Raw genomic sequence first — 26656 nt, forward strand, 5'->3', positions numbered from 1 at the left:
TGACATTATGTTCTTTATAAGTGACTTTTGACCACTATTGCATATAAAACACTGTTATTTTGAGTGAAAAATGTACTTTTTTTTTTTAAAGATGTACTTTGATATTTCAAGATATTTTTTTCTTTAGTGAGCAGGGAAAAAGTGTCTGAAAATTCATTTTCATTAAGCTTCCATGCACACAAAAAAAAAGCTGTAATGTAGATGTAAAACGTAATAAATAATCAAGGATATAAATATTCACTTCAAGACAATAGAAAAGTTAAAAGGTGGCAGTTTCACATTTTCCGAGGCGACAATCAGCAACAGCGAGCTCTAAACACGGCGGACGGTGACCATCTTGAATCCCGTGATGGTCGTCCTGTTAGAGAGAGTCAGGGAGGCCTGAAGCATCTTTGTTCCTTTCATGCTGGGGAAGAAGTTGATGCGGTGCTTCCCACTTTCTCCTGGACGCAGCGGGAACATCCTGCAAGGAGAAGGAAGCATTTAAAAAAAAAAAAAAAAAAAGCAAGAAACAAAAGATAAAGTCTGGCTTTGTGTCTAAAAAGATAAGACTTCATTCTCACAACATTAGGCTGACCATATTCTGAAATCCCAAAAAGAGGACACAATTTTCACACATGTTGTGAAAATTTGCCAATGATACTCGAACTTGCTTTATAAATAATATCCATCCATCCATCCATCCATCATCTTCCGCTTATCCGAGGTCGGGTCGCGGGGGCAACAGCCTAAGCAGGGAAACCCAGACTTCCCTCTCCCCAGCCACTTCGTCTAGCTCTTCCCGGGGGATCCCGAGGCGTTCCCAGGCCAGCTGGGAGACATAGTCTTCCCAACGTGTCCTGGGTCTTCCCCGTGGCCTCCTACCGGTTGGACGTGCCCTAAACACCTCCCTAGGGAGGCGTTCGGGTGGCATCCTGACCAGATGCCCGAACCACCTCATCTGGCTCCTCTCGATGTGAAGGAGCAGCGGCTTTACTTTGAGTTCCTCCCGGATGACAGAGCTTCTCACCCTATCTCTAAGAAAGAGCCCCAAACTCATTTCGGCCGCTTGTACCCGTGATCTTATCCTTTCGGTCATGACCCAAAGATCATGACCATAGGTGAGGATGGGAACGTAGATCGACCGGTAAATTGAGAGCTTTGCCTTCCGGCTCAGCTCCTTCTTCACCACAACGGATCGGTACAACGTCCGCATTACTGAAGACGCCGCACCGATCCGCCTGTCGATCTCACGATCCACTCTTCCCTCACTCGTGAACAAGACTCCTAGGTACTTGAACTTCTCCACTTGGGGCAGGGTCTCCTCCCCAACCCGGAGATGGCACTCCACCCTTTTCCGGGCGAGAACCATGGACTCGGACTTGGAGGTGCTGATTCTCATAATAATATAAATAATATATTTATTTAAATAAATCATTTTTTCTCCTCTGTTGACTGCTGTGTTGGTGCTAGGGATTTTTAAAATGGGGTCCCAGGGACCCCATCAGGTCATAAAAATCGGGTCCCACGGTAAACTTTTGGGGTCCCCCTTTTTTGTAAGCGTTTTGAACTAAAACAAACGTATTCATTATCCTGTTGTATCTCACATTCTATATCGTGTTTTGGGAAAAAGGTGGTCATAAATGTTACTTAATTCATTAAAAAATATAATAAAAAATAATGCATATGTATTCAGTTATAAGTGAAGTGAATTATATTTATATAGCGCTTTTTCTCAAGTGACTCAAAGCGCTTTACATAGGGAAACCCAATATCTAAGTTACATTTAAACCAGTGTGGGTGGCACTGGGAGCAGGTGGGTAAAGTGTCTTGCCCAAGGACACAACGGCAGTGACTAGGATGGCACAAGCGGGAATCGAACAAGTTGCTGGCACACCCACTCGACCAACCGAGCTATGCCACCCCATAAACATTCATTCACTTTCTTCTTCATGGATCCAAACTTTACCTGGTAGTTTTTTCTCTGTTTTTATTTAATAAGTTGTAGGTGTATTTATTTCAGTATAAAAAAGTGTAAAAAGAGTTTTGCTTGGGTCATGAAATGATGACAATGGTGTACCCGGGCATAAATACTTTTTATATTTAACGCTTAAATCTCTGGAGTCTACATCAACTTCACATCTATCCTTCATTTCAAAATGTTTTGGTTTTTTTATGTTGTTTTTTGTTTGTTTGTTTTCCGCCCTTTTTTTGTCAAACAAAACTATGTTTTTAATGGCAAACACACAAAATATGCAAAAATCTTCCACCAAAAATATTTTTCTTAGTGGAATATTTGATGTGAAGTAATGGGAACCTTGGATAGGTCAATAATTCATAATAACATTGATTTTGATTCAATATTATGTTTTTGAGCAATGACAGTTTGAAAGAAAAAAAAAACAGCTTTGTTTAATTAGTCAAAATTGCAACTTTTTCTAAATTACAATTACACCTTTAAGCTTTTTTTGTTTCACTTTTGTTATGTTTAAGCTTATTTTAATAGTATTTTTAGAATGTACCCTGGGCCTTTAAAGGCCTACTGAAATGAGATTTTCTTATTTATTTCAGTAGGCCTTTAAAAGCTAGCCTTTCTCCATTCTTGAACGATGTGGATCCAGCAAGAGATAAAAGTGAAGTTTCCATGGACTCACAAATACTAAAATAACTCATTTACTGGAGTTAAAAATGTTGCCTTTAAACCCACCTTAGTGTTTACCAAGAAGTCTATTTCCTTTTCCCGTCAAAACTCGAACCAACACTTCCTGTCAATAGCCTCATTTCCCTAACTTCCCCGGAAGTCCCGCCCCCCAACCAAAGCCATTGGCTAACATCCCGTAGCCAGCTGCTAAAATATTTACAGCTAGAATTCACATACATATATATATATATATATATATACATATATGTATATGTCAGGGGTATTTGTTGATGAACCCCAAGATGCAGAGATGGAGGCAGGCATTGAATCTGAACACATGATTTGATATAAATAATAGAACAAGAACAAACAAAAAGCACGCACGTGGGCGGAATAACAAACTAAGGGAGCTAGCACTGGAAGCTAGAAAACAAAAAAGGAACTTTAGCATGGAAGCTAGAGGATAACAAACAGAAAACCTGGAAATAGCTAATGGCTAACAAAAACAGCTTACCGCTACGACGACCAGGACAAAATGTAGCATGACAGGTAGTAGCTGTAACAAAACGACAGGTAGCACGACAAGAGTGACATGCGGCAACGACAATACAAGTCCGAATGACGATACAATGATCCAGCAACTGACACAACACAAAGGAGGTACAAATTGTTTTCTTATTTTATTTTAATCTTCTATTTTTTTCTTCCCCCCCCCTTGTTTACCTGTATGTCTTTTTTGTAAGGGGCGCTGGAAGCCGGCAGACCCGTCAGCGATCCTGTTCTGTCTCCCTGTAATGTTTGTCTGATCTTGAATGGGATTGTGCTGAAAATTGTAATTTTCCTGAAGTAACTCTCCTGACGGAATAAATAAAGCACTATCTAATCTAATCCATCTAATATATCTCATCTAAATAGGAGCCGGCTGATTGGTAACAGGTGTGGCCAGATGCCAATCAGCTGCAGCTGAAGGGGAACACAGCACTCAGGGAACAAGACAGGAAGCTGACAAAATAAGAGCACTAGCTAAGGACAGGAAATACTAAACACACTGAGGAGGAACACAGCACTCAGGGAACAAGACAGGAAGCTGACAAAATAAGAGCACTAGCTAAGGACAGGAAATACTAAACACACTGAGGAGGAACAAAGCACTCAGGGAACAAGACAGGAAGCTGACAAAATAAGAGCACGAGCTAAGGACAGGAAATACTAAACACACTGAGGAGGAACAAAGCACTCAGGGAACAAGACAGGAAGCTGACAAAATAAGAACACTAGCTAAGGACAGGAAATGTTAAACACACTGAGGAGGAACAAAGCACTCAGGGAACAAGACAGGAAGCTGACAAAATAAGAGCACTAGCTAAGGACAGGAAATACTAAACACACTGAGGAGGAACAAAGCACTCAGGAAACAAGACAGGAAGCTGACAAAATAAGAGCACTAACTAAGGACAGGAAATACTAAACACACTGAGGAGGAACAAAGCACTCAGGGAACAAGACAGGAAGCTGACAAAATAAGAGCACTAGCTAAGGACAGGAAATACTAAACACACTGAGGAGGAACAAAGCACTCAGGGAACAAGACAGGAAGCTGACAAAATAAGAGCACTAGCTAAGGACAGGAAATACTAAACACACTGAGGAGGAACAAAGCACTCAGGGAACAAGACAGGAAGCTGACAAAATAAGAGCACTAGCTAAGGACAGGAAATACTAAACACACTGAAGAGGAACAAAGCACTCAGGGAACAAGACAGGAAGCTGACAAAATAAGAGCACTAGCTAAGGACAGGAAATACTAAACACACTGAGGAGGAACAAAGCACTCAGGGAACAAGACAGGAAGCTGACAAAATAAGAGCACTAGCTAAGGACAGGAAATACTAAACACACTGAGGAGGAACACAGCACTCAGGGAACAAGACAGGAAGCTGACAAAATAAGAGCACTAGCTAAGGACAGGAAATACTAAACACACTGAGGAGGAACACAGCACTCAGGGAACAAGACAGGAAGCTGACAAAATAAGAGCACTAGCTAAGGACAGGAAATACTAAACACACTGAGGAGGAACAAAGCACTCAGGGAACAAGACAGGAAGCTGACAAAATAAGAGCACTAGCTAAGGACAGGAAATACTAAACACACTGAGGAGGAACACAGCACTCAGGGAACAAGACAGGAAGCTGACAAAATAAGAGCACTAGCTAAGGACAGGAAATACTAAACACACTGAGGAGGAACAAAGCACTCAGGGAACAAGACAGGAAGCTGACAAAATAAGAGCACTAGCTAAGGACAGGAAATACTAAACACACTGAGGAGGAACACAGCACTCAGGGAACAAGACAGGAAGCTGACAAAATAAGAGCACTAGCTAAGGACAGGAAATACTAAACACACTGAGGAGGAACACAGCACTCAGGGAACAAGACAGGAAGCTGACAAAATAAGAGCACTAGCTAAGGACAGGAAATACTAAACACACTGAGGAGGAACAAAGCACTCAGGGAACAAGACAGGAAGCTGACAAATTAAGAGCACTTGACAGGAACTAAAAGACAGGAAATACTAAACACAGGAAACAGACAAATGCAGAGAAAAAAACTAAAACATAGACAAACTGTCAGGGGCAAGCCTGACAATATATATATATATTTATATATATATATTGTCAGGCTTGCCCCTGACAGTTTGTCAGGGGCAAACGGTAACTTAACGCTGTACCTACATTGAAAATACACGCAACCCTAATTCAAAATGCCGGACATTTGACGCATTTAAAAGAACACACCGACACAGCCACAAAAGAGGACATGTCCCGGGGAAAAGAGGACGTATGGTCAGCCTACACAACATGCAGTAAAGTCTTCCTCATAAGCAGAACCATGCACGTGTAATAATCACAACGAACGTGTCGATTTTCTGTACTTTCTTGAAGTCACCGTGATCGTCATAATCGAGATGAAAACAATGAGAAGGTTCTTGTTTACCTGGAGTTGGCGTGACCTTTGATGAGGCTGCTGCCGGACACGCTCAGCAAGCCGCTTACGGGGTGACAAAAGGGATTGGTGAAAGTTACGCTGGCTGCTTGCTGTTTGTGCATCGCCACCGTCTCTCCGCCTTCAATCTGAAAGATCATTGAATAACTCTCCTTAGAATGGGCGCCAGATTTAAAACCAAAAAAAAAATGCTGAGTGGAAAATTATACTTTTACTTAAAGGCCTACTGAAATGAGATGTTCTTATTGAAACGGGGATAGCAGGTCCATTCTATGTGTCATACTTGATCATTTCGCGATATTGCCATATTTTTTAGTAGAGAACATCCATGATAAATTTCGCAACTTTTGGCGCTGATAAAAAAGCCTTGCCTGTACCGGAAGTAGCAGACGATGATGTCACAAGTGTGAGGGCTCCTCACATTGTTCATAATGGGAGCCTCCAGCAGCAAGAGCTATTCGGACCGAGAAAACGACAATTTCCCCATTAATTTGAGCAAGGATGAAAGACTTGTGGATGATATTGATAGCGAAGGACTAGAAAAAAAAATAAAAATAAAAAAGTTTAAAAAAAAAAAAAGGCAATTGCATTGGGACGGATTTAGATGTTTTTATCCAGTCCAATCCACTTTATTTATATAGCACATTTAAACAACAATAACGTTTCCAGCCATGTTAAAAGAATATTAAAAAAAACAATATTATGCTCCACCAATGACTGAATAAAAACAAAAAATAAAAAAATATAAAACCAATATAATAAAAAAAAACAATATCAAAACAAATATGATTGAAAACTATTTTAAAGGGTAAAATCATTTAAAACAGTAAAATAGAAATCAAAGTGTATAAAGAACACAGAGGACAACAGAGGACCAGACAACTCACGTAGTGTCACACCTGTGGATCATGTTTTGTTTTGTCATGTTATGTTTTTGATTTTTGGACATTCAGTCACGTTTTGCACTTCCTGGTTTTCTTTGTTTCCATGCCAACGTATTAGTTCCCACCTCATTCACGCCCTGGATTATCTGCTTCATGCCTTGCAATGCTGTCCATTTTGTCCACGTAAGTTTTTGTTACTCATGCCACCGTGCAAGTGTTTTTGTTTCATGTTTATAGTTTATAGCCTTTGAGCTAGTCTTTTGTTTCATAGCTCAAGTTTTGTACCTCCATTGTGAGCGCTTTTTGTTTGTTCCTGTTTTTTTTTAGTTTATTAGTGTTAAAATAAAGATGTCTTTACCTTCACGCCGTTTCCACTCCCTTCGCTTTGCACCTCGGGAAAACAAACCAGCCTGACACGTAGTGTTAAAAGCCAAAGAATAAAAGTGGGTCTTAAGACGAGACTTAAAACACTCCACTGTGGAAGCAGTTTGAACATGGAGGGGCAGAGTGTTCCAGAGCTTAGGGCCGACCACAGAGAAGGCCCTGTCTCCCCTGGTCTTAAGTCTGGTCTTGGGAACCACGAGCTGCTACTGGCTCTCGGACCTCAGAGCGTGCGCAGGAATGTAAATTTGGATGAGGTCCGAGATATATTGAGGTGCCAGTCCATGTAAAGATTTAAAAACAAACAGCAATGTTTTAAAATCAATTCTAAAATGAACAGGGAGCCAGTGCAAACTCTGAAGAATTGGGGTTATATGCTGGCCTTTCCTGGCCCCTGTTAAAAGTCCTGCTGCCGCGTTCTGGACTAACTGCAACCGGGAGAGAGCTTTTTGGCAGATGCCAGCATAAAGTGCATTGCAGTAGTCCAGGCCACTTGAAATAAAAGCATGCACGACTTGTTCAAAAAGGTTAAAAAATAAAAACGGTTTAACCTTTACTAAAAGACAAAGGGGATAAAAACACGATTTTAAAAACGCCATTTACTTGTTTGTCTAGTTTAAAATGGCTGTCTATAGTGACGCCAAGGCTAGTGACTTTGGGACGCACATCATTTTGCAATGGTCCCAAGTCAGTGAGGGCCGGACAAAAACTAAAATTTGCGTTTTTCCCTCATTCATTATTAAAAAATTCTGGGCTAACCAAGCCTTGACGTTTTAGACACATTTACTAGGATGGAAATCCCTTATTTTTCTATTGTGTTGCTAGTGTTTTAGTGAGATTAAATAGTACCTGATAGTCGGAGGGGTGTGTCCACGGGTGTCTTGAGGCCAGTCTCTGAGGGAAGTCACGGCAGATACAAGGACGGCGCAAACTCTACAGATCTACGGTAAGAGCCGACTTATTACCACAATTTTCCCACCGAAACCTGCCGGTTGACATGTAGTCGGGATCCATGTTCGCTTGACCGCTCTGATCCATAGTAAAGCGTCACCTCCGGGAATTTTAAACAAGGAATCACCGTGTGTTTGTGTGGCTAAAGGCTAAAGCTTCCCACCTCCATCTTTCTACATTGACTTCTCCATTATTAATTGAACAAATTGCAAAAGATTCAGCAACACAGATGTCCAGAATACTGTGTAATTGCACGATGAAAAGAGACGACTTTTAGCCGTAAGTGGTGCTGCACTAATATGTCCTGACAGTCCGTGACGTCACATCATTTCGTGACATTTTCAACAAGAAACTCCGAGGGAAATTTAAAATTGTAATTTAGTAAATTAAACCGGCCGTATTGGCATGTGTTGCAATGTTAATATTTCATCATTGATATATAAACTATCAGACTGTGTGGTCGGTAGTAGTGGGTTTCAGTAGGCCTTTAAATGAAGTTCAGATATTAACATTCTTGAAACATGTGGGTTGAAATTAATACAATGGGTTTTACTTGAACAGTTCTTTTCTACCTTTTTATTAAGTGAAGTGAATTATATTTATATAGCGCTTTTCTCGAGTGACTCAAAGCGCTTTACATAGTGAAACCCAATATCTAAGTTACATTCAAACCAGTGTGGGTGGCACTGGGAGCAGGTGGGCAAAGTGTCTTGCCCAAGGACACAACGGCAGTGACTAGGATGGCGGAAGCGGGAATCGAACCTGCAACCCTCAGGTTGCTGGCCAACCGCTCTACCAACAGAGCTATACCGCCCCATTAAGGAACTCAAAACGCTTTGACACTATTTCCAAATTCACCCATTCACACACTGATGGCGGGAGTTGCTATGCAAGGCGCTAACCAGGGACCCATCAGGAGCAAGGGTGAAGCGTCTTGCTCAAGGACACAACGGACGTCGCAGTGACATGCTGTCAGGGGAGGCAAGTGAGGCAGTGCCTCGCCTGCCATCAGGTAGCTTAACCATGAGATGTTCCAAAACGAAGTAATAAAATAAAATAAGTTTTAATATGGGGTTCACGGTGGCAGAGGGGTTAGTGCGTCTGCCTCACAATACGAAGGTCCTGCAGTCCTGGGTTCAAATCCAGGCTCGGGATCTTTCTGTGTGGAGTTTGCATTTTCTCCTTGTGAATGCGTGGGTTCCCTCCGGGTACTCCGGCTTCCTCCCACTTCCAAAGACATGCACCTGGGGATAGGTTGATTGGCAACACTAAATTGGGCCTAGTGTGTGAATGTTGTCTGTCTATCTGTGTTGGCCCTGCGATGAAGTGGCGACTTGTCCAGGGTGTACCCCGCCTTCCGCCCGATTGTAGCTGAGATAGGCGCCAGCGCCCCCCGTAACCCCAAAAGGGAATAAGCGGTAGGAAATGGATGGATGGAAGTTTTAATATTTATCTTTTGGTTTAGGCTTTCTATGTAATTTTGGTGTGGTTCCTGTATATTCTGATAATTTTCACGGCCAAAATCGCGGAAATTCCACGTTTCCTGATCAGAACAATGCAGCAGGCGAGAAGTGAGGCAGACACAGGCGGTGCCTCCACGGCTACACACAGTTAAAGTTAACTTAATGATTGTCACACACACACTAGGTGTGGTGAAATGTGTCCTCTGCATTTGACATTTGGCCCATCACCCTTGATCACCCCCTGGGAAGTGAGGGGAGCAGTGGGCAGCAGCGGTGCCGCGCCCAGGAATCATTTATGGTGATTTAACCCCCAATTCCAACCCTTGATGCTGAGTGCGAGGTAATGTGAGTGTGTATTGGGCGTGCGTGCGAGTGTGCGCATACTTGTTGCCACGTGGAAAAGGCAGATCTTGAGGCAGCGAGTACCTCTGCCTCAAGGTAGTGGGCAATACATTGTCAACTTGCAGTTCAATGCCTCAGCAGTACTCTGACTGGCCACACTGGGAGAAGTGGGGGCGCTTTTTTCCTTTCTTTTTTTTTTAACTGTATTTATAACAAACAAGGCATTTTTATTAGGGTAAGCCAGCGTTTGTGGGTGTTTTTTGTCAGATGCAAAAATATTGTTTAATTTCTCGGAATTAAATTTAATTAAATGGAGGATTATATACCAGTTCAGCGCACGTCACTGGGACGTGACTAGGATGGTAGAAGGTGGGGATTGAACCGGTAACCCTCAGATTGCTGGCACCGCCACTCTCCCAATTTAGCCACACCGTCCACATTGCAAGACTTACCGTATTTTCAAGAGCATAGGGCGCACGGGATTATAAGGCGCACCGCCGATGAGCGGGTCTAGTCAGGTCTGATTTCATACAAAAGGCGCAGCGGCACATTAAAGAGGTCAAATTATTATCATTTTTTTCTAAATAGAAAACACTTTCTTGTGGTCTACATCAGGGGTCTCAACCATTTTTTGCACCATGGACCGGTTTAATATAGGCATTACTTTCACGGACCGGTGTTAGAATAATCATGTATATATTATCACACAAACTTTAGTATGCTTAAAGTCCGTTGCTATAGTTATTAGCTATTGTGCTTAAGTTAGACGTTTTCTATCTGTGCAAGGACGAAACTTCTTGTCTACAATATACACCCCCCCTCCCCCTAAACCCAACGCCCTATTGTAGCCCGGAAGAGTTAGGGATGCATGGGATTCTTGGTATTCGTTCTGTTGGGTTTATGTTGTGTTACGGTGCGGATGTTCTCCCAAAATGTGTTTGTCAATCTTGTTTGGTGTGGTTTCACAGTGTGGCGCCTATTCCGTGGGTCTGCAGAAGCCACATACAATATGTGACTGGGCCGGTTGTAGATGACGCTAAAGGCAGTATCATCACGGCATGCCTTTAATATAATTGTCCGGGTGAAAACCGGGATAATGATTGCCCCGGGAGATTTTCGGGAGGGGCACTGATATTCGGGAGTTCCCCCGAAAGATCACGAGAGTTGGCAAGTATGTTGCTAGGGCGGGAAAGCCATTCAAAGAAGGTGAATTCGTTAAAAAGTGCATGTTAGATTTTTTTAAGAAATCTTTTTTTGCGGTCTAGTCTCACCCAGTTTCTGCATCCAAACCCCCAGGTAAATTGAGTTTGAGGCCCCTGTTTTAGAGGGAAGTCTGGGCTTCCCTGCTTAGGCTGCTGCCCCCGCGACCCGACCTCAGATAAGCGGAAGAAGGTGGATGGATGTATGAGCTGTTGTTGTACCTCGATGACAAGCTGTGGGTTGGCGATGTTGAACTCCTCAAAGGCCAGCACGCGCTCCTGAGTGACCATGTCCTCCAAAACCGCTGCCAGGTTGACCAGGTTGTCCCCCACCACGTCCTCGTACTGGAACGGGTGGATCTGCTGCTTCAGGACCTTAACTAAAACAACACACAGACAAACACAAAGTGTAAATGCAAAGGAGTCCCATCAGAAACAAAAATGAACAACGTAGCTCGGGGGTCAGCCACCCGCGGCTCTTTAGTCCCGCCCTAGTGGCTCCCTGGAGCTTTTTTAAAAAAGGATTGAAAATGGAAAAAGATGGTGTGGAAATATTTTTTTGTTTGTTTTAGTATGTTTTTTGTATGAGGACAAACATGACATAAACCTTCCCGACTGTTAAAAATCCCACTGTTGAATATGTTTGTGTGTATGCTTCACTGATGAGACTATCTGGTGAACATCAATTTTTTTTTCTAATAATTTTGCCGGCTCTTGAACTCACCATAGTGTGGACTGTGACGCAACAGTTTGTTTACATGTGATATCTTCCGCTCTCATTTTGTCCACCAAAAGTTTTATGCTGTGCTTGAATGCACGAAGGTGTACTTTGTTGATGTTATTGACTTGTTGGAGTGCTAATCAGGCATATTTGGTTAGTGCTAATCAATGCTAACATGCTATTTAGGTGAGCTGTAAGTAAATATCGCATCATTATGCCTTGTTTGTAGGTATATTTGAGCTCATTTAATATCCTTTACTTTTATCCTCTTGGTATATAATTTATATTACACCCCACGCCTCAATCCAACGCCCTCGACGCAAATCTCATAGGGGTGAGAGGAAGGTTGGTCAGCGCCTGAGAGCTGCGGCCTGTCCCCATGACCCCGCACTCCCTTCCCTCTGTTGCTAGATATCTCGAGATGTATAAAATAGTTAGGAAGTAGATGGATAGATGGATGGATAGATAGATAGATAGATAGATAGATAGATAGATAGATAGATAGATAGATAGATAGATAGATAGATAGATAGATAGATAGATAGATAGATAGATGGATGGATGGATGGATGGATGGATGGATGGATGGATGGATGGATGGATGGATGGATGGATGGATGGATGGATGGATGGATGGATGGATGGATGGATGGATGGATGGATGGATGGATGGATGGATGGATGGATGGATGGATGGATGGATGGATGGATGGATGGATGGATGGATGGATGGATGGATGGATGGATGGATGGATGGATAGATAGATAGATAGATAGATAGATAGATAGATAGATGGATAGATAGATAGATAGATAGATAGATAGATAGATAGATAGATAGATGAATAGATAGTACTTTATTGATTCCTTCAGGAGAGTTCCTTCAGGAAAATTAAAATTTGTCATGAATACAAAGGATTATGGGTATTTGTTGTGTTGCGTTTATGTTGTGTTACCGTGAGGATGTTCTCCCAAAATGTGTTTGTCGTTCTTTATTGGTTTGGCTTCACAGTGTGGCGCATATTACCAAGAGTGTTAAAATTGTTTATATCACAACCATTAGTGTACTCTGTGTCACCCAGTATGCCTTGCAGTCCAGTGCGTGTTGCCGCGGAAGCCAAACACAACAAGATGCTGGAATCGACGAACAGATCGTACATGTTGTAGTAGGCGACAAAGCCAATGGCTTCAAAGAACGCCCTAATACTTATTATCTGGGTGACTACCGGCAGTCATTCAGGAGAATTATAGCTTCTCTTGTTGTTTTCTTCGCTTTATGACACGGGTCTTAAATGGCTCTTTGAATGGCAAAGGATACCGATCACAGAACCATGCATATCAAATATTTCCGGATGGGTGAACCGCCACCCGCCCGAATCTAATTAAAATCTATTTTTTCGTCATGTCGACCGCCCGACCCGCGCATCTCTAATGTCCGGCATCAAGATTAGACCCACAAGCCACAACGACATCTTCGGTTCAGATCCCACATCAGGGCAAGGAAAAACTAAACGCAGTGAGATAACAATGAGAAACCTTGGAGAGGACCCCACCCCACACACACGCCCCCCTCTAGGGGAGACCAGTGCAATGGACGTTGAGTGGGTCCAGCATAATATTGTCAAAGTCCAGTCCTTAGTGCCATCCATCCATCCATTTTCTACCGCTTATTCCCTTTCAGGGTCGCGGGGGGCGCTGGCGCCTATCTCAGCTACAATCGGGCGGAAGGCAGGGTACACCCTGGACAAGTCGCCACCTCATCACAGGGCCAACACAGATAGACAGACAACATTCACACTCACATTCACACACTAGGACCAATTTAGTGTTGCCAATCAAGTGAAGTGAAGTGAATTATATTTATATAGCGCTTTTTCTCAAGTGACTCAAAGTGCTTTTACATAGTGACACCCAATATCTAAGTTACATTCAAACCAGTGTGGGTGGCACTGGGAGCAGGTGGGTAAAGTGTCTTGCCCAAGGACACAACGGCAGTGACTAGGTTGGCGGAAGCGGGAATCGAACCTGCAACCCTCAAGTTGCTGGCACGGCCGCTCTACCAACTGAGCTAAACCTATCCCCAGGTGCATGTCTTTGGAGGTGGGAGGAGGCCGGAGTACCCGGAGAGAACCCACGCATTCACGGGGAGGACATGCAAACTCCACACAGAAAGATCCCGAGCCTGGATTTGAACCCAGGACTGCAGGAACTTCGTATTGTGAGGCAGACGCACTAACCCCTCTGCCACCGTGAAGCCCCCAGTCCTTAGTGGATCTAACATAATAGTAAGAGTCCTGTCCATAGTGGGACCTGCAGGAGACCATCTCGAGCGGAGACAGGTCAGCAGCGCAGAAATGTCCCCAAACGATGCACAGGCGAGCAGTCCACCACGGGTCCCGACTCTGGACAGCCAGCACTTCATCCATGGCCACCGGACCTGTGCCCCCCTCCCCTCCACAAGGGAGAGGGGGGCACAGGTCTGGTGGCCATGGATGAAGTGCTGGCTATTAGAAATGGTATTTAAACACAAGTGTTTCAACAGGACAGCAGAATAAAGAGATTTGGCACACTTCTTCTCCTAGAGCTGCGGTTCTAGTCCGGGGCTCGCTGAAACAAATAAAGCTTTTTGTTCGACGATTCCTCTTGGTGTCTCCTTGGCTCATCACCCATCACACGACCATCAAACATACAAAAGTAGGAGCTGTACTTTCACATACTCTAGATATTGCTTGCCCAGAGTAGCAGCAGTCGCTAGATTTGCACCAAGAACCTTCAAGTTTCTGGACGGACGCTGAGCCAGGCATGTAATAATCAGTCATTGCATTGGCTTACCTTCCAAAGGTGCCAGCTCTATGACCTTGTGAGCCTCCCAGAAGGTCTCCGAGGGGCTGTGGTTGTACTCTTTGGTCTGAGCGTTAAGGTGGACCTTCATCATCTTGGCCGCGCTCTGCCTGTTGACAACCTTCAAAGTGAAGAGGATGGACGTCCCGGCCACGGGGGTTTTATCCAGCGTCAGAAACGCGGCCAATCTCTCTGTGGAGAGTAGAGAGATCGTCTGGTTAGTTCGGAGGTTTCGAGCAGGTGACGACTTCGGGCCGACGGTTCTCACTTGTTCCTCTTCTTAGCGTGGAGCTCTCGGACACGGAGGAACGGTTTGACGACATCGTTGACGTCAGGCCTGTTATAGAAGACAAAGACGTGTTTACCACATGAAACAGCTGTTTAAAGCAGTGTTTTTCAACCTTTTTTGAGCCAAGGCACATTTTATTTTGCGTTGAAAAAATGCAGAGGCACACCACTAGCAGAAATTATTGAAAAACGAAACTCAGTTGACAGTAAAAAGTTATTGTGGCAATTGTTAGATATGACTTTAAACCAGGGGTGCCCACACTTTTTCTGCAGGCGAGCTACTTTTCAATTGACCAACTCGAGGGGATCTACTTAATTTATATATATCATTTGTATTTATTTATTTATGAAAGAGACATTTTTGTAAACAAGTTAAATGTGTTTAATGATAATACAAGCATGTGTAACACATATAAATGTCTTTCTTTCACGAAGACAAGAATATAAGTTGGTGTATTACCTGATTCTGATGACTTGCATTGATTGGAATCAGACAGTAATGATGATAACGCCCACATTTTCAAATGGAGGAGACAAAAAGTTGTCCTTTCTGTACAATACCACATGAAAGTGGTTGGTTTTTGGCATCTAATTCATCCAGCTTCCATACACTTTACAAGAAAAACATTGGCGGCAAATTCCGTAGCTTGCTTGATTGACATTCATGGCACTCGAGGGTCTTGTGAGATGACGCTGGCTGCTGCCAGTTCATTATTATGAAAAAATGACAGAGGAAGGCGAGAAACACTTTTTATTTCAACAGACTTTGGCGCCGTCCCTTCCGTCAAAACTCTAAAGGCCGACTGCACATTTCCTATCTTCACAATAAAAGCCCTGCTTCATGGTGCCTGCGCTAACAAAATAAGAGTCTCGGAAAGCTTTCTGAGGGATCGCTTGTGCACGCCAGTTTTCCGAGACTCTGTATTTAGTTAGCGCAAGTAGCATGAAGCAGGGCTTTTATTGTGAAGATAGGAAATGTGCAGTCGGCCTTTAGAGTTTTGACGGAAGGTACGGCGCGAGAGTCTGTTGAAATAAAAAGTGTTTCTCGCCTTCCTCTCGGTCATATTTTCATAATAATGATCTTGCAGCAGCCAGCGTCATCTCACAAGACCCTCCGGTACTGTGAATGTCATTTAAGTGACGTCTTGGTGAAGATTGATGATCACAAATTTTTAGATCGATTTTTTTTAAAAGCCTGGCTCGAGATCGACTGAAACACCCCCCGCGCTCGACTGGTAGCTCGCGATCGACGTAATGGGCACCCCTGCTTTAAACCATAACCAAGCATGCATCACTATAGCTCTTGTCTCGAAGTAGGTACCATATTTTTCGGACTATAAGTCATGTTTTTTTTCATAGTTTGGCCGAGGATGCGACATATACTCCGGAGCGACTTATGTGTGAAATTATTAACACATTACCGTAAAATATCAAATAATATTATTTATCTCATTCGCGGAAGAGACGGAGAAAATGTCAGCAATCGTCACACACACGTCAACCAATAGGAATTCGGCGGGGGAGGGTCATGGCAGAAGTGCATTGTGGGTCATGGAATGCTAACTGCTATATGCTATATGCTAATGCAGTAGCTATTTAAAAATGAAATGATCAATTTTTAAATAGCTACAGCAATTTAAAAATTGATCATTTCATCGTTGGCGGTAACTTATAAAAACTGAGAAGGGCTGAACAAAAATAGTACCGAAAAGGAAATCATGTACTGCAGATTACACAATATCCATCCATCCATCATCCTCCGCCCATCCGAGGTCGGGTCGCGGGGGCAGCAGCCCAAGCAGGGAAGCCCAGACTTTCCTCTCCCCAGCCACTTCGTCCAGCTCTTCCCGGGGGATCCCGAGGCGTTCCCAGGCCAGCCGGGAGATATAGTCTTCCCAACGTGTCCTGGGTCTTCCCCGTGGCCTCCTACCGGTTGGACGTGCCCTAAACACCTCCCTAGGGAGGCGTTCGGGTGGCATCCTGAACAGATGCCCGAGCCCCCTCATCTGGCTCCTCTCGATGTGGAGGAGAAGCGGCTTTACTTTGAGTTCTTCCCGGATGACAGAGCTTCTCACCCTATCTCTAAGGGAGAGCCCCAAACTCATTTCGGCCGCTTGTACCCGTGATCTTATCCTTTCGGTCATGACCCGAAGCTCATGACCATAGGTGAGTGTGGGAACGTATATCGACCGGTAAATTGAGAGCTTTGCCTTCCGGCTCAGCTCCTTCTTCACCACAACGGATCGGTACAACGTCCGCATTACTGAAGACGCCGCACCGATGCGCCTGTCGATCTCCCGATCCACTCTTCCCCCACTCGTGAACAAGACTCCTAGGTACTTGAACTCCTCCACTTGGGGCAGGGTCTCAAATAATATTATTTATCCAATTCGCGGAAGAGACGAAGAAAATGTCAGCAATCGTCACACGCGTCAGAATTCGTCACACACACACGTCAACCAATAAGAATTCGGCTGGGGAGGGTTATGACAGAAGTACATTGTGGATCATGGGACGCTAACTGCTATATGCTACTCCCGTACTATTAAAATGGATCATTTCATCGTTGGTGGTAACTTATAAAAACTGAGAAGGGCTGAACAAAAATGGCACCGAAAAGGAAATCGTGTACTGGAGATTACACAATATCAAATAACATTATTCATCTTATTCGCAGAAGAGACGAAGAAAATGTCAGCAATCGTCACACACACGTCAATCACTAAAAATTCGGCGGGGGAGGGTCATGGCAGAAATTAAGCGCCTCTCCCGAAAACCTGCCGGGACAAATTTTCTCCCGAAAATCTCCCGAAATTCAGGCAGAGCTGGAGGCCACGCCCCTTCCAGCTCCATGCGGACCTGAGTGAGGACAGCCTGTTTTCACGTCCGCTTTCCCACAATATAAACAGCGTGTCTACCCAATGACATTACAACTTTAGAATAATCGAGGGTGAGTTCTTGGTTTCTTATGTGGGTTTATTGTCAGGCAGTTTCATTAACGTTCTCCCAGCGCGGTAACAACACACAACAACAGCAGTCACGTTTTTGTACCGTAAAGCAGTTCGTCTGCAGTAAACAGCAATGTTGTGACACTCTTAAACAGGACAATACTGCCATCCACTGTACATGCGTATGGTTAGAAAAATAGTGACGGAGAATAGAACAAGGATGGACAATTCAACCCTTAACTCAACAAGGAGTAGATGAATGTTATGTGTGTGTAAATGTGTAAATAAATGAACACCGACATTTTTGGGGTTTTTTTTATGTCGTATCGCTTAGTAGTTTTTTGCATGGTGTGTTTTCCATCATCACTTTGTTTTTGCTACTTTTTGTTACTTCTTCAATAAATAAAAGAACTCTTGATAACACGCTATACGTCTCTGCATCCTTGGGATCCACCCACCTATTCGTTACAATTGGTCCCCGTTGGGGAAATTAATTTTCACTGCCGTACATTTAAACAATAGACATTACACATCATGAAGAAAAATAACAAAAAGACATCATACATGACCAACACATTTACAGGTTTGTCAGACAGGTCAGCCGGGCTTATTTTTGCTTATTTTTGGTTTAAGCATAAGACACCTTTTTACCTGCACGCTGCCTCCCGCTGTTTCCGGCATGTTAGAACTATTACGTAGATATTATCACAGTAACTTTAGTATGCTTAAAGTCTGTTGCTTTATTTATTAGCTATTGTGCTCAAGTTAGACTTTTTCTAATCCATGCAAGGACAAAACTTCTTGTCTGAGGGGTGGCCTCAGCCACAGATTTTATCTTTGTTTTTAGTCGCTAACAGCCAAGGACTTTAAGGACCTCAACGAAGATAAGATGACAGCACACAGACGAAGCGGGGACAAGGCGAAATCACACGGCCCCCAGCCCATTCCGTCACGTACTGTGCATCCTGGACCTGCTTTGCATAATATATGTGACCACCCATTTTAGATGTGGCCTAAGTGATGTTGACTATGGAACTCTGAATAAAAAGAGGGACGCGGGAGCTGAACCTTAGAGCGTAGGGCGAGACTGTGACTAAGTGTTCAGCTCCATGCGTTCTCCTCATGAGCTAAATTGAACTCTGTCTCTGCATGGTTCCTTGCTTCTTGTCTGATTAATGGAAGTCATTCGTGTTGGAACCTGACAAACGGCCTTCCACATGTGGCAAATAAGTGCATGAAAAATGAATACATGAAAAAAACTCACCGTAACATTCAGATAGTGGGAGCTCCCTGGCCTTTTCCATGGACTTTAGTTTTTTTGCTCATTTTTGCTAGTAGCAGGCTTTATTTTGGCTTTAGTATCTGATGGGTTCTAAGTGATACATCACGTTCACAAGGACAAGAGCATGGATGTATAAGAAGGCTAGAAATACTTGCCATTCGTTCTAACAGATTTATGTGGGTTACTATTTCCATTCTAAAAGTTATTTATTTATATTTATAATGTTAGCTTTTTTGCTCCAATTTTCCATGCGTAAATACATCTGTTATTGCTAACTACTTGTGTAATAGGACAATGTGCAATAATAACAGCGTAGGGCGAGACTGTGACTAAGTGTTCAGATCCATGCGTTCTCCTCATGAGCTAAATTGAACTCCGTCTCTGCATGGTTCCTTGCTTCTTGTCTGATTAATAAATGTCATCAGTGTTTGAACCTGACAAACGGCCTTCCACGTGTGGCAAATCAGTGCATGAAAAATGAATACATGAAAAACCTCACCATAACATTCAGATAGTGGGAGCTCCCTGGCCTTTTCCATGGACTTTAGTTTTTTTGCTCATTTTTGCTAGTAGCAGGCTTTGTTTTGGCTTTAGTATCTGATGGGTTCTAAGTGATACATCACGTTCACAAGGACAAGAGCATGGATGTATAAGAAGGCTAGAAATACTTGCCATTCGTTCTAACAGATTTATGTGGGTTACTATTTCCATTCTAAAAGTTATTTATTTATATTTATAATGTTAGCTTTTTTGCTCCAATTTTCCATGCGTAAATACATCTGTTATTGCTAACTACTTGTGTAATAGGACAATGTGCAATAATAACAGCGTAGGGCGAGACTGTGACTAAGTGTTCAGATCCATGCGTTCTCCTCATGAGCTAAATTGAACTCCGTCTCTGCATGGTTCCTTGCTTCTTGTCTGATTAATAAATGTCATCAGTGTTTGAACCTGACAAACGGCCTTCCACGTGTGGCAAATCAGTGCATGAAAAATGAATACATGAAAAACCTCACCATAACATTCAGATAGTGGGAGCTCCCTGGCCTTTTCCATGGACTTTAGTTTTTTTGCTCATTTTTGCTAGTAGCAGGCTTTGTTTTGGCTTTAGTATCTGATGGGTTATACATCACGTTCACAAGGACAAGAGCATGGATGTATAAGAAAGCTAGAAATACTTGCCATTCGTTCTAACAGATTTCTGTGGGTTACTATTTCCATTCTAAAAGTTATGTATTTATATTTCTAATGTTAGCTTTTTTGCTCCAATTTTCCATGCGTAATTACATCCGTTATTGCTAACTACTTGTGTGATAGGACAATGTGCAATAATATCAATCAATCAATCAAAGTTTACTTATATAGCCCTAAATCACTAGTGTCTCAAAGGGCTGCACAAACCACAACACAAACCACTACCACATCCTCGGTAGGCCCACATAAGGGCAAGGAAAACTCACACCCAGTGGGACGTCGGTGACAATGATGACTATGAGAACCTTGGAGAGGAGGAAAGCAATGGATGTTGAGCGGGTCTAGCATGATACTGTGAAAGTTCAATCCATATTGGATCCAAAACAGTCGCGAGATTCCAGTCCAAAGCGGATCCAACACAGCAGCGAGAGTCCCGCTCACAGCGGAGCCAGCAGGAAACCATCCCAAGCGGAGGCTGATCAGGAGCGCAGAAATGTCGCCAGTCGATACACAGACAAGCAGTAAATGGCCATCGGATCGGACCGGACCCCCTCCACAAGGGAGAGTGGGACATAGGAGAAAAAGAAAAGAAACGGCAGATCAACTGGTCTAAAAAGGGAGTCTATTTAAATGAGTTTTAAGGTGAGACTTAAATGCTTCTACTGAGGTGGCATCTCAAACTGTTACCGGGAGGGCATTCCAGAGTACTGGAGCCCGAACGGAAAACGCTCTATAGCCCGCAGACTTTTTTTGGGCTTTGGGAATCACTAATAAGCCGGAGTCCTTTGAACGCAGATTTCTTGCCGGGACATATGGTACAATACAATCGGCAAGATAGGATGGAGCTAGACCGTGTAGTATTTTATACGTAAGTAGTAAAACCTTAAAGTCACATCTTAAGTGCACAGGAAGCCAATGCAGGTGAGCCAGTACAGGCGTAATGTGATCAAACTTTCTTGTTCTTGTCAAAAGTCTAGCAGCCGCATTTTGTACCAACTGTAATCTTTTAATGCTAGACATGGGGAGACCCGAAAATAATACGTTACAGTAATCGAGACGAGACGTAACAAACGCATGGATAATGATCTCAGCGTCTTTAGTGGACAGAATGGAGCAAATTTTAGCGATATTATGGAGATGAAAGAAGGCCGTTTTAGTAACATTCTTAATGTGTGACTCAAAGGAGAGAGTTGGGTCGAAGATAATACCCAGACTCTTTACCGTGTCGCCTTGTTTAATTGTTTGGTTGTCAAATGTTAGAGTTGTATTATTAAATAGAGGTTGGTGTCTAGCAGGACCGATAATCAGCATTTCCGTTTTTTTGGCGTTGAGTTGCAAAAAGTTAGCGGACATCCATTGTTTAATTTCATTAAGACACGCCTCCAGCTGACTACAATCCGGCGTGTTGGTCAGCTTTAGGGGCATGTAGAGTTAGGTGTCATCAATAGCAGCGTAGGGCAAGACTGTGACTAAGTGTTCAGCGCCATGCGTTCTCCTCATGAGCTATATTGAACTCTGTCCCTGCTTGGTTCCTTGCTTCTTGTCTGATTAATAGATGTCATCAGTGTTTGACCCTGACAGGCATCTACAAAGAAATTAGCTACCGGCTGCCACCTACTGATATGGAAGAGTATTAGACGGTTACTCTACCGAGCTCTAGACGCCACCGACACTCAACAACAACAACACATCATTTGCAGACTATACTGTAACCACTGGTTTACAAAAAATATTTTTAACCCAAATAGGTGAAATTAGACGGCACACCAGACTATATCTCACGGCACAGTGGTTGAAAAACACTGGTTTAAACCCATATCTCATACTTTTGATGTGTTTGTAGTCTCTGGTGATGTTCTGCATCCTGGGTAAGCCCACCGCTTTAGTGCAGATCAGAGGTCCCACTCTGTCCGTGTCCACGCTGCGGCTCACGACGTGACCCTCGCTCACCACCAACGTGTGGACGTCGGCGTTCACCTCGGCGTACACAAAGGGGATGTCGTAGAAGAGGTCGACGCGTCGCTCCTTGATGGCCTTGGCGGGAGCGGGACCGCAACAGAACACTCCTGATAAGAAGCAATATTATAGAGAGATGTTCTGTTGGGAATAAAAGATGCAAAGGGACAAGACAGACCTCCGCTTCTCTTCTGGGGGGTTGGATCTAAAACCTGCCAGCCGTCCATGTCACCTTCCAAATCTTTTCGGGTCATCCAACACTCCACCCACACGTGGAAGTTCCTGTTTTAGGATGTCAATAAATAACAAGTGATGCTTTTTAGGTACAAATTCCCTTATATTTTCCCCATAAAATGTTATCAAAGTTGTTTCAACAGTTATTTGCAGGTGTTATAATAAAGGAATTATTTGGGTTTTAAAGAGGTTGTGGTTTTTTAAGTCTAATCCAGGTGTGTCAAACCCATTTTAGATCGGGGGCCACATGGAGAAAAATCTACTCCCAAGTGGGCCGGACTGGTAAAAATCACGGCTCGATAACTTAAAAATAAAGACAACGTTTACATTCTGAGATTGTACAAATAATAATGTTGTTGTTTTTCTAACACTCACATGTTGCGGTTAGTAGTATTCTATCTTTATTTGTCGTTATTTATAGGTTCTGAATAAATTATGTGATAATGTTCATGGTCCACTCATTAGTGTTCATTTTCAATCCATCAAGATAAAACAAATTATATCAAAATCAAATTACAGGATGTTATTTATGTAGTTTGATCATTTTCCTCATGTGGTTTATTTTGTACATACACCCATCCATCCATTTTTCTACAGCTTATTCCCTTTGGGGTCGCTGGTGCCTATCTCAGCTACAATCGGGCGGAAGGCGATGTACACACTGGACAAGTCGCCACCTCATCACCGTGTACATACACCATGTAGCCAAAAGTATTTGGCCACCTGCTTTGACTCACATATGAACTTAAAGTGCCATCCCATTCCTAACCCATAGGGTTCAATATAACGCGGGTCCACCTTTTGCAGCTATTACTGTTTCAACTCTTCTGGGAAGGCTGTCCACAAGGTTGCGGAGTGTGTTTTTAGGAATTTTTGACACTTCCTCCAAAAGCGCATTGGTGAGGTCACACACTGATGTTGGTCGAAAAGGCCTGGCTTTCAGTCTCCGTTCTAGTTCATCCCAAAGGTGTTCTATCGGGTTCACGTCAGGACTCTATACAGGCCAGTCAAGTTCATCCAAACCAGACTTTGTCATCCATATCTTTATGGACCTGGCTTTGTGCACTGGTGCACAGTCATGTTGGAAGAGTAAGGGGCCTGCTTCGGGAGTTGGACTTGGCCGCTTAGTTTAAGTGAAAGGAACTTAGAATGCTCCAGGACATCAAAACATTTTGGACAATTCCATGCTCCCAACCTTGTGGGAACAATTTGGAGCGGGCCCCTTCCTCCTCTCACATGACCGTGCACCAGTGCACAAAGCAAGTTCCATAAAGACATGGATGACAGAGTCTGGTTTGGATGAACTTGACTGGCCTGTACAGAGTCCTGACCTGACCCTAAAAGAACACCTTTGGGATGAAGTAAAACGGAGACTGAGAGCAAGGCCAAATACTTTTGGAAATATAGTGTATGTAGCATCATATGCAAAGATATGCACAATCATCCTGTTTCTTTCCCGGGAGTTATTATTATTTTTCTGTCCTCTGCGTTCCATTTACTTCAAAAGTTGGAAGTCGGAGCTCAGAATGACGCCCAATTTGGAGAAAAAAATATGTCTGGGGGCCGGTATATCTATTTTTAGGAACACTAATACAAAACCTCAGAATAATGTCTGATTGAATGCTAAAAACGTTATGACAGACTGCCTTAAAAAAACAGAATGGAATTTTTACCTTTTTCTATGAATGATAAAACACTGAATATTGACAAAATATGAATGTTACACCCCCTTTCAATCGACATATTTTACAATCAAATGAAACGGAACAAAAATGCAACAAATAGTGAACGCGAAGGGTACAAAATAAACCCACCTACAATCTGATATATCTGATATTTGCTGTATTGCCCCAGGGATCAATAAAGTACTTTCTATTATATTCTATATATCACTAAGCTTTAGAACTTTATTGTGAAAATCTCCTTCTGCGTCTGTGGAAACGCTCCCCACCCCCACTGCTTGGTGCCTCGTCTGAGCTGCTGTGACGTAGATGACCATAGTAACTAATTAGATTACCATAGTAACTAATTAGATTACCATAGTAACTAACATATCATGCTAAAGTGCAGATTCCAACCATTAAAATACTTTGTATAGTTCAAGACTTACGGTCATTAGAAAACATGACCGCACATCATAATAGCAGCAGCACTTTCCATCTTAAAGATCTAAAACAATTATTTGGGAATGTCCGGCGGGACAGATTGAAAAGCTCAACGGGCCGCATGTGGCCCCAAGCCTTAATTTGCCCAGGTCTGGTCTAAACTCTAACCCTAGACCCAACACAAACCTTAACCCTACCGCCTAATCTTAACCCCTAGCCCTATACTAAGAATTCTAAGAAGAACTTTAGCTTTAGCGCTAATTGTAATTCCAGATCCTGACTTTAAAGGCCTACTAAAATGAGATTCTTTTATTTAAACGGGGATAGCAGGTCCATTCTATGTGTCATACTTGATTATTTCGCGATATTGCCATATTTTTGCTGAAAGGATTTAGTAGAGAACATCTGCGATAAAGTTTGCAACTTTTGGTCACTAATAAAAAAGCCTTGCCTGTACCGGAAGTAGCAGACGATGTGTGCGTGACGTCACGGGTTTTAAAGCTCCTCACATCCTCACATTGTTTATAATCATAGCCACCAGCAGCAAGATCTATTCGGACCGAGAACGTGACAATTTCCCCATTAATTTGAGCGAGGATGAAAGATTTGTGGATGAGGAAAGATAGAGTGAGGTACTTTAAAAAAAAAAAAAAAAAACGACGGCTCCGGGCGGCGGCAGTGGTAGCGTTTCAGATATAATTAGACACATTTACTAGGATAATTATGGAAAATCCCTTATCTGCTTATTGTTTTAATAGTGTTTTAGTGAGATTCTAAAGTCATACCTGAAAGTCGGATAGCTGCGGTGAACGCCAGTATCTCAGAGAGAGGCCAATGGAGGAGCCAAGATCACAGCTGCCTTTTTGACAGCTGCTGCAGGAGGTCCCATAATCCACTGAAGTCTCCGGTAAGAGCCGACTAAATATCACAATTTTCCCATCCAAAAACTTGCTGGTTGACGTAGAGGAACATGTTCGCTTGACCGCTCTGTGTTAAAGCTTCACAACAAACAAAGGAACACCGGCTGTGTTTCGGTGCTAAAGGCAGCTGCAATCCACCGCTTTCCACCAACAGCATTCTTCTTTAGAGTCTCCATTATTAATTGAACAAATTGCAAAAGATTCAGCAACAAAGATGTCCAAATTACTGTGTGCCTCTATATGCGATGAAAAGAGACGATTTTTAGCCGTGTGTGGTGCTGGGCTAATATGTCCGCTACAACCCGAGACGTCACGCGCACGCGTCATCATTCCGCGACGTTTTCAACAAGAAACTCCGCGGAAAATTTAAAATTGTAATTTAGTAAACTAAAAAGGCCGTATTGGCATGTGTTGCAATGTTAATATTTCATCATTGATATATAAACTATCAGACTGCGTGGTCGTTAGTAGTGGCTTTCAGTAGGCCTTTAATCCTACCCCTTTTTGCCTTTATTTAGCAGTTGCTAACACTTTTGTTCACATCCTGTTCTTAATTTATTCAAAATATACTCAATAAGTAAGAACAACAATAATAATAAATAAATAATTGGTGAAGTGAGTTATATTTCATATGGTGAGAAAAGGATGGAATGCCATCTCCGGGTTGGGGAGGAGACCCTGCCCCAAGTGGAGGAGTTCAAGTACCTAGGAGTCTTGTTCACGAGTGAGGGAAGAGTGGATCGTGAGATCGACAGGCGGATCGGTGCGGCGTCTTCAGTAATGCGGACGTTGTACCGATCCGTTGTGGTGAAGAAGGAGCTGAGCCGGAAGGCAAAGCTCTCAATTTACCTGTCGATCTACGTTCCCATCCTCACCTATGGTCATGAGCTTTGGGTTATGACCGAAAGGATAAGATCACGGGTACAAGCGGCCGAAATGAGTTTCCTCCGCCGTGTGGCGGGGCTCTCCCTTAGAGATAGGGTGAGAAGCTCTGCCATCCGGGAGGAACTCAAAGTAAAGCCGCTGCTCCTTCACATCGAGAGGAGCCAGATGAGGTGGTTCGGGCATCTGGTCAGGATGCCACCCGAACGCCTCCCTAGGGAGGTGTTTAGGGCACGTCCAACCGGTAGGAGGCCACGGGGAAGACCCAGGACACGTTGGGAAGACTATGTCTCCCGGCTGGCCTGGGAACGCCTCGGGATCCCCCGGGAAGAGCTAGACGAAGTGGCTGGGGAGAGGGAAGTCTGGGTTTCCCTGCTTAGGCTGTTGCCCCCGCGACCCGACCTCGGATAAGCGGAAGATGACGGATGGATGGATGG

The 26656-nt window shown here is 43.3% G+C and overlaps 1 protein-coding gene across 1 annotated transcript in view; it reads right to left on the minus strand.

Annotated features, from left to right (window-relative positions):
- Nucleotides 1-26656, minus strand: part of LOC133544374 (protein-glutamine gamma-glutamyltransferase 5-like) — a 41232-nt gene continuing 14576 nt past the window's right edge. Inside the window, exons 8-14 of the mRNA XM_061889615.1 lie at nucleotides 22257-22360; nucleotides 21949-22188; nucleotides 14679-14747; nucleotides 14402-14602; nucleotides 11071-11228; nucleotides 5620-5756; nucleotides 1-463 (exon numbers count right to left, since the gene is read on the minus strand). Of these exons, the coding sequence (XP_061745599.1) occupies nucleotides 313-463; nucleotides 5620-5756; nucleotides 11071-11228; nucleotides 14402-14602; nucleotides 14679-14747; nucleotides 21949-22188; nucleotides 22257-22360 (1060 nt within the window). The 3' untranslated portion in view covers nucleotides 1-312. The remainder of the gene's footprint in view (nucleotides 464-5619; nucleotides 5757-11070; nucleotides 11229-14401; nucleotides 14603-14678; nucleotides 14748-21948; nucleotides 22189-22256; nucleotides 22361-26656) is intronic.

This window comes from Nerophis ophidion, linkage group LG02 (assembly GCF_033978795.1).
Source record: "Nerophis ophidion isolate RoL-2023_Sa linkage group LG02, RoL_Noph_v1.0, whole genome shotgun sequence".
Taxonomy (NCBI): Eukaryota; Metazoa; Chordata; class Actinopteri; order Syngnathiformes; family Syngnathidae; genus Nerophis; species Nerophis ophidion.